The 9600-nt window shown below is 37.9% G+C and overlaps 1 protein-coding gene across 1 annotated transcript; it reads right to left on the reverse strand.

Moving 5' to 3' along the window:
- Positions 1–7056: 7056 nt before the first annotated feature.
- On the reverse strand, positions 7057–9102 carry LOC134655314 (uncharacterized). Its single transcript, XM_063510765.1, has one exon. The coding sequence runs from the start codon at positions 9100–9102 to the stop codon at positions 7057–7059; it is 2046 nt and encodes a 681-aa protein (XP_063366835.1).
- Between the last annotated feature and the right edge of the window lie 498 nt (positions 9103–9600).

Raw genomic sequence — 9600 nt, forward strand, 5'->3', positions numbered from 1 at the left:
ACAGATATATTGCTTAGACGCCTTAGACATAAGGATTGAAATCAGTCCAAATTTGTGCAGGAATCTAGGTATATATTCAAATTTCGTCAAGTGGACGTAAACTAGAGCTGGACGAAAACTAGCGCAATGACCCTATAAGTTTATATGAAAGGATATTCGTTAACGTTAAAACTAAATGCTAAACAAAAAAATAAATAAAGGTATATTTTGTAATTGAAATACATTATTTTAAACACTGTAATTTGTATTTTGTATTTCAAATACCCGTCACCAAAGTAGTTTGTATTTTGTATTTCAAATACTTTTAAAAATGTATTTTGTAATTTGTATTTCAAATACGTGGAAGCCAGTATTTTGCCCAACCCTGCCTATAACTCTATACATAATACAATGTTTTTAATTGCTACTACTTTTTATTAGTTAGTTTCTGGTTTGGACCATGCATGTTTGTCTGTCAAGTAGTCCTCGACTCTGTAATAAGCTTTTAACATCAATGACTTTTTTAAGTAATTCTTAAGAGCTGGAAAGGGTAATCTTAAAGCATCCTCAGGTAACTTGTTATAAAAATGAATGCATTGCCCAACGAATGACTTTTGTACTTTACGGACACGAAACTTTCTGATAGCAAGCTTATTTCTATTTCTAGTGTTAAAGTTATGGACATCAGAATTCTTAGTGAAGGAGTCTAGATTCTTAATAACATAAATAATACTATCATATATGTATTGGGAAGCTACAGTTAAAATATTAATTTCTTTGAAAAGTTCTCTTAATGTTTACGTTCTACGTTCTTGAAGTTCGAATCAGGCCGTGCGTCTTCTCAAGCTTTTCAAGAAATTAATATTGTATATCCTACTCAGACATAAGTAACTCTGCTCTTGAACGAGCGGGAGTGCCAGAACAATTTGTTTTTGATGTAATTTTGGTGCTCAATTTTGAAACAACATCACATGTTTGTCACTTTACCGTCTCTGAGTAATAAGATAACCACTCTTTCGGAGCTTGATGTATCACCATACATCAATCTAAAATATTTATCACAGTGATACTGATGTGTCACAGACGACGATGGAAACTTACATTTTGACTACATAATGATGTCATTTTAGAAGTACGAGCGACATGCAAGCGCAAATGATAACTAAATGACATTATTCGAATGAATTGGCGTACTTATAACGACTTGAAACACCTTTCAGTGCAGTAAATGACAGACAAATAACTTTTTAGAAAACACAATTTCTCTTCAAAAGATTCAAGAATTTAAAACTTGTTTCTCTTAAGTTATTTGCTTTTAATTTAGTCTACTTAGTGCCTAAATAATAAATTCTAGATTGTAATTTCAAATAAAGTTGAGTTAGCAGATGTTTTAATAAATATTCCGAAACATTTTAAGTGTTTCTTTTTTTTTATAGGTACGTTGCCAACTATAAAAGGAATTAAATCGTAAAACTGCATAATGTTACTAGGTAGGTATGTCTCACCAAAGTCTAAACTCTAGAAAGAAAACTTTTAAGTAGAGACGAGTGTAGAATTATTTAAACACTATGCACTCTAATTCCACACGTAATTAGATGATATAATGTGCTTATCAATACATGAAATAGCAAGGATAAGTGCTCACATTTAGATACACCTGAAAATTACTCCGGTCGCATTTTTCGACAATGTACCGAAAAATATTAAATCATAAAAATCCAATCCATACCTAATCTTAAAAAGTCAAATCTTACCCACCAACTCCATTAAACCCATGCAGTCCTAGTCAAAAAGTTGTATTTCATTTTTTATATAGTTTTAACTTCTTTATGGTCCACAATAAAGAATATTTACTTACTTTTAAATATGAGTAAAACCCACAAAAGTCGTAAATTCCTTCCGAGCACCATTTGTCGCCGTCCGTTGCGATTGGCCACATAACTCCGCATAACTGCAGCTGCGAGCTGCATGCTTGGCCGGGTGCATGCCTGCAGGCGACCTGCATGCCTCGGCGATGCACTGTGCGGGTAATCTGCCCAATTTCTCGCTGTGGGGCGTTTTCTTTATTCGAGGAGCGTGTTTACAAAGGTACTGTATAATACCAATCTAATATGAAAAAGTAACAAATTAAAAAAGGTCACTCGCGTATTTGTTTCGTTTCGCTCCGTATTAACGAGGAACTAATATCAAAAAAGCGGCCAAGTGCGAGTCGGACTCGCCCATGAAGGGTTCCGTATTTAGGCGATTTATGACGTATTAAAAAAAAAACTACTTGCTAGATCTCGTTCAAACCAATTTTCGGTGGAAGTTTACATGGTAATGTACATCATATATTTTTTTTAGTTTTATCATTCTCTTATTTTAGAAGTTAGGGGGGGGGACACACATTTTACCACTTTGGAAGTGTCTCTCGCGCAAACTATTCAGTTTAGAAAAAAATGATATTAGGAACCTCAATATCATTTTTGAAGACCTATCCATAGATACCCCACACGTATGGGTTTAATGAAAAAAAAAAATTGAGTTTCAGTTCAAAGTATGGGGAACCCCAAAAATTAATTGTTTTTTTTTTTCTATTTTTGTGTGAAAATCTTAATGCGGTTCACAGAATACATCTACTTACCAAGTTTCAACAGTATAGTTCTTATAGTTTCGGAGAAAAGTGGCTGTGACATACGGACGGACAGACAGACGTACAGACAGACGGACAGACAGACGGGCAGACAGACAGACATGACGAATCTATAAGGGTTCCGTTTTTTGCCATTTGGCTACGGAACCCTAAAAATATCTAATACACTTGCGTAGGTTTATGTGCAGACACTTTAAAATCTTGAAACTGCATTCCACTGAGGCGGAGATGAGTGGAGATGATGAGAGACGTGCGGGAATCCACCATATAGAATTGTAATGTGTAATCCAGCTGAGCGGAGAAGAGAACCAATGCTATTGGTTGATTTCAGGACGTCTGCTCTCATCTCCGCTCAGCTGGATTACAGCCTCAGTGGAATGGCAGCCTAACACCGGCTTCAAGGAGCCAACTCGACGCACGTTTTCAATGACACGTGAGAAATGCAATCGAGAATAAAGTACCTAACTGACCCGAGCATCTAGAAAATGGAAAAGGAATCCCGGGCTTACTCAGGGTGCGGCGGAACTCGTAAAATAGAGTAACGACTCACTGTTACCGACTATTTGTTGGCAAGTGATAAAAAGGGGGATTAGAGGAAAGTTTGTTCATAACAGGAACGATTGTGCAAGCATGTTTATTTCTAGTTAGCTTAATTCTTTTCGTAGTTGGGTAAAACAAGCATATAATGGATTGACTGACATTATGAAATCCGATTTTGGTTCACATGTTATAGTTTAAGGCTCACGTGTTAATGAAAGTAAAAACATCACGTAGGTTCTTCGTATATTTCTACACTCTTGAGCATATTTTAGATTCTAAATAATGGGAAAACGTCCATTCAAAGATGTCCATAACGAGTAACGACTGGTGCTAGTGGTACTCTTGCCTCAACCAACGCGAGCGATCTTTATCCCAGTCCTCGATAGTCCTTATTTTCACAGGATTTTTCGATGCCCTACAGTATCATTTTGGAATTGTGAGAAACGTATTGCTTAGACAGTCGCTAAAAAAACCGGCCAAGTGCGAGTCGGACTCGCCCATGAAGGGTTCCGTATTTAGGCGATTTATGACGTATAAAAAAAAAACTACTTACTAGATCTCGTTCAAACCAATTTTCGGTGGAAGTTTACATGGTAGTGTACATCATATATTTTTTTTAGTTTTATCATTCTCTTATTTTAGAAGTTACAGGGGGGGGGACACACATTTTACCAATTTGGAAGTGTCTCTCGCGCAAACTATTCAGTTTAGAAAAAAATGATATTAGAAACCTCAATATCATTTTTGAAGACCTATCCATAGATACCCCACACGTATGGGTCGGATGAAAAAAAAATTTTTGAGTTTCAGTTCGAAGTATGGGGAACCCCAAAAATTTATTGTTTTTTTTCTATTTTTGTGTGAAAATCTTAATGCGGTTCACAGAATACATCTACTTACCAAGTTTCAACAGTATAGTTCTTATAGTTTCGGAGAAAAGTGGCTGTGACATACGGACGGACAGACAGACGGACAGACGGACAGACAGACAGACAGACATGACGAATCTATAAGGGTTCCGTTTTTTGCCATTTGGCTACGGAACCCTAATAAACGAGCAAAAGCGCAGATAAACTCATCGTAAATATACATAGGTAAATAACAAAAGAGATATACATTAAAATAAAACGTTACAAAATGCAGGGCAAGATTGAACAAGTATCTTACACAGTCGGCAGGATACAGACCCGTTGAGCGGCTCTGCTTTTTTGCAGACAGTGAACTTAAGCCAGTAGAGATTAGCGGATCTTTAGCTAACCGTTTAGGAAAACGAGCAGGTTATTTTGGAACGATAAAATTGAACTAAATACAACAATACCTTGACAAATTAAGAATCTAAGATTTGGTTCTACTCAATCCGTACCTAAACAACACACATTGATGAGTAACTATCACCGAAGACAATATTAAGACACACATTATGACATGATCATACTCGTATCAGCCGAAAGACGTACGCCGCCCTCAGCGAACGGTTTCCAGCATCGGCGGTCCACCTTGTTTGAGACCTCCTCTAGCTGCGTATTCCAGTTCACGCTCACCACTCAAGAAATTTCCTTCCCAATGCCACTTAAGTTTGAAAGCGGAACTCTTCTGACGTTCCATCGTTTTGTTACTTGCAATCGCAGCGTTAGTGAGACGAAATTGCTTAGTACCTTATCAAAACTATTTTTCATAACTGTTTCTTAACAAAACGAAACATTGAACAAGCAGACTCCGGACACCGTTTTTGCGCGTAGGCTGTATTTGTAGCAACACAGCCTTTGAGCTGGAAAGCGGGGATTAAGGGCTTAAGAGAAAAGTCGACGGCCGCTATCCATACAAACGTAGTTCTTTATTTCCTTTCTAGATATTTACATTATAGAAAATATTTTTACAAAATTTTATGTATAAAAATTAATAACCGCGGTGGCTTTTCGTTTGATTTTTATCAATTTTAAACTTTTATAACAGGATCGAAAACAAAATTGCGTACAAATTCTTGAAGCTCTTGACATGACCCCTATGTTAGACGAAGACTGCTGTGGCTAATATACTCGTACGTCAAATTAAGTAAAAATATTTTCCATAATGTTCATATTATTACTCAGAAAGGAAAACGGGGAGTATGTTTGTATAGAGAAGCGGTAGTCCTTTTCCTTAACAGCGAACATCAAAGTGGAATCGTTGTGACGCGGCTTATTTACCAATTTACCCGCACATTAATATTACAGACAATCGGATTAAACATTATACGGTGTACTTGCTGGGATGAGCTTAACAATAGTTAATTTTAATAATTAATGGAGAGTGGATTAATCAATTAAGCTAAAGGATTATTTTACACATTAAACAAGAGCACATGATATTTTCTTTCAAATACGTATAGACTTATGAGATCGAAATTAATTTAAGTATTATTTCAAGAATTCGATATTCAAAGACTGCTAGGTACTTAAAATAGGTTTCGGGTTTTAGTGACCAACCCAACATATGGACCGACTCAACAACGGAATTTATGAAGAAGACGACTCCTTATTGCATTTCGCGACTCCCAATCAGCGTGACCCGCTGACGCCGAGTGATGTTCACGGACATCGCGGTCGAGGTCGTATCAAAACATGATAATTATAAATGATATCATATTGTAAAAACCGGCCAAGTGCGAGTCGGACTCGCGCACGGAGGGTTCCGCACCATCAACAAAAATAGAGCAAAAAAATCGTGTTTGTTGTATGGGAGCCCCCCTTAAATATTTATTTTATTTTATTTTTAGTATTTGTTGTTACAGCGGCAACAGACATACAACATTTGTGAAAATTTCAACTGTCTAACTATCGCTGTTCATGAGATACAGCCTGGTGACAGACGGACGGAAGGACGGACGGACAGCGAAGTCTTAGTAATAGGGTCCCGTTTGGGTACGGAACCATAAAAACGGAATCAGTCTCCGTGTAAATATATCATGAGCGTAGCAAAGAGGGCGGGCGGTGATCAGCGTTTGATGTCGCAGTATCGCCGCTGATAAAGGGCCTCGTTAATTATTAAACACGCCCGAGCGTAACTTACAATTTTCTTTTAATTACCGTCCTGGCTGGGTTAACCATTATGTTAGGATTTCTCCGGACCGAGTAGGTTTTTTTAGGGTTCCGTAGCCAAATGGCAAAAAACGGAACCCTTATAGATTCGTCATGTCTGTCTGTCTGTCTGTCCGTCTGTCCGTCTGTCCGTCTGTCTGTCCGTCCGTATGTCACAGCCACTTTTCTCCGAAACTATAAGAACTATACTGTTGAAACTTGGTAAGTAGATGTATTCTGTGAACCGCATTAAAATTTTCACACAAAAATAGAAAAAAAACAATAAATTTTTGGGGTTCCCCATACTTCGAACTGAAACTCAAATTTTTTTTATCAAACCCATACGTGTGGGGTATCTATGGATAGGTCTTCAAAAATGATATTGAAGTTTCTAATATCATTTTTTTCTAAACTGAATAGTTTGCGCGAGAGACACTTCCAAAGTGGTAAAATGTGTCCCCCCCCCCCCTGTAACTTCTAAAATAAGAGTGTTCCTTCGGTTAAAGCTCATTTTTGAATGTAAGGGTAGGTTACACAGTAAAAGACATGTTTCTTCGATGCAGGTGTAATTGCAACTGAGGTAATGATTTACTATTATGGCTACATTTATATGTATAGATACGTTTAGACATACCGGCCGCCAAAACTAACAGTTTTCAATACATTTAAACAATTCAAAGAGCATGCACAGTTATTTAAAAAAAAAAGGATGAAAATTTTAAGATACCAATGTATAATAATTATATAAAACTTTAGTAAACTATTCACTTCAGTACATGCAAAATCATTTCACTCACTTCACCATATACTTCACTGTACATGATTAGGTATAGAACTACTAGTATAGGTCTACTCATTCAATGTTTTAGGGAGTAATATTAATTTTGACAAAGGTCTTTTAAGCTCGTGGTCTCCCTTGCACTGTACAGTTACCACTCTCACCAGGTTATCTGCTCCGGGATGAAGATACTTGACCCTCCCTAGTAACCATTTAGTAGGTGGCGTAATTTCATCCTTTATGATTACTAAATCTCCAATGCAGGGTGCTGGTACGGCAACTTGCCACTTATATCTTTGTTGCAGTGTGTTAAGGTAATCGTTCTGCCATTGGCGCCAAAAGTTCTGCGTCATCTTCTGTACTAACTGCCATCTGGTAAGTATATTGACTTTTTTGTGCTCGTAATTTAAGTCTGGAACACTGACCAAGGGCTCACCCACTAAGAAATGTCCTGGCGTCAGTGGGACTCCTGTGGTACTGTCTATTTCACAAAGAGGACGACTATTTAGACAGGCCTCGATCTGAGTCAACAGAGTCGCTAATTCTTCATAAGTCAGTTTAGTATCCTTATTTACCCTAGCTAAATGTCGTTTGGCAGACTGAACTCCCGCTTCCCACAGGCCTCCGTATGAAGGCATTCTTGGGGGTATGAAGTGCCACGTTGTCCCTTCAGTAGCTAGCAGTTCTGCCACCTCGCTGGCTAAATTGTTTTTCCCAGGCTCGAACATGCCCTTTAACTCTTTAGCAGAACCAATAAAATTGGTACCATTATCGCTCCAAATATCTTTACAATGGCCTCTGCGCGCGACAAATCTTCTAAAAGCAGCTATAAAAGCTTGGGAAGTCAGATCCGATACAGCCTCAAGATGAATAGCTTTAGTGGCCATGCATACGAACAAACAAATGTATCCCTTGATCGCATGATGTCCTCGGCCTTTAGAGGTTCTCATTAAAATGGGTCCAGCATAGTCCACGCCACTATTTAAAAAGGGTCGATTTTGGTTAACTCTGACTGTTGGCAGCTGGCCCATGAACTGATTCTTGACTTTAGCTTTGTCTATGACACAGTTTTTGCAATTGTAAATGCATTTTCGAATGGATGACTTTAAGCCGATAACCCAGTATTTGGTTTTCACGTAAGTCATCATTAACTGGTTCCAACCATGAAGTGTTCTAGTGTGGGCCTCATTAACAATTAATTTGGTAATATGTTGGTTGCGTGGAATAATAATTGGATGCTTTGTCTCTTCAGACATTGAGGCATTTTGAAGACGTCCTCCCACTCTTAGCAAACCTTTCTCGTCTAAGAATGGTGCAAGTGTGATTAGGGTACTTCTTTTCTTAACTCTTCCATCTTTCTTCAAATCGTCTATATCTGTTCCATATACTAAATTTTGATAGAACTTTATACATTCTTCTTCCACTTTTTCCATTTCTTTAACTGTTAAGTGTTTACTCTCTTCTAGCTCTCTTTTTCTTCCGGTTAACATTCTTCTACAATAAGCTAGCACTCTCTTCATTCGTGACATTGTTGAAAATCTCTCCCATATAGGCTTTTCATCTACAAGTACATGACATGTCGTTTTTGATTCTAATTCTGTTTGTGCAATTTCTCTTTTTTCATATTCTACTTGGTCTCTCTTAAGCCATTCTGGCCCACTCCACCACAGATCTTGTGTAGCTAATTCTTGCGCTTTGACTCCTCTTGTCGCGATGTCCGCAGGATTATCCGCAGATTGCACATGTCTCCAACGATCATTATCTATCAATCGTGTAATATCTGCTGTCCTATTCGCTACAAATGTTTTCCAGCGACTAGGTTGAGATTGCAGCCAAGCCAGTACGACCATTGAGTCCGTCCAAACAAATATTTTATTTTTAGGAATCTTCAGAAGCTCTGCGACATCACTGATCAATTCTGCTAATAAGGCTGCAGCACAAAGCTCTAATTTGGGAACAGAGAGTTGCTTCAGGGGTGCGACTTTAGTTCTTGACGCGATCATAGAGACGTATACTACACCACCTCTAACAACCTTCAGGTACGTCACGGCTGCATAAGCTTGAGTGGATGCATCTGAAAATCCGTGCAGCTCAATGTGATCATCTTCTCGTGTCATGTTTAACCAACGCTGAACCTTGACGTTTTGTAAATTTATCAGTTCTTCTCTATACCGAAGCCACTCGTCTGTCAAGTCCGATGGCAACTCATCATCCCAACCCAGATGACTCAACCATAACTTCTGAATTAATACTTTAGCAGTTATTATTACAGGTGCTAGCCACCCAAAAGGGTCGAACAGGCGAGCAACATCAGAAAGTATAGACCTCTTTGTTATAGGACTTCTCATCTCAGGTAAGTTCACTGTAATTTCAAACGTATCGTCTTGTCTATTCCAGGTTAAGCCAAGAATCTTTATTATTTTGTCCATTTTGATTTCTAGCGTGTCTCTTGTACACACAAGTTTGTAGCGTGTGTCTTGTGTTGTTGTATTTGTAGCGTGTTGTTGTTGTATTGTCTTCTTTCAAATATTCTAAAACTTCATCTGAATTGCTAGACCATTTTTGCATTTGAAATCCTCCTCTTCTCATTATTTCTTTAATTTCTTGGCACATTT

This window comes from Cydia amplana, chromosome 16 (assembly GCF_948474715.1).
Source record: "Cydia amplana chromosome 16, ilCydAmpl1.1, whole genome shotgun sequence".
Taxonomy (NCBI): Eukaryota; Metazoa; Arthropoda; class Insecta; order Lepidoptera; family Tortricidae; genus Cydia; species Cydia amplana.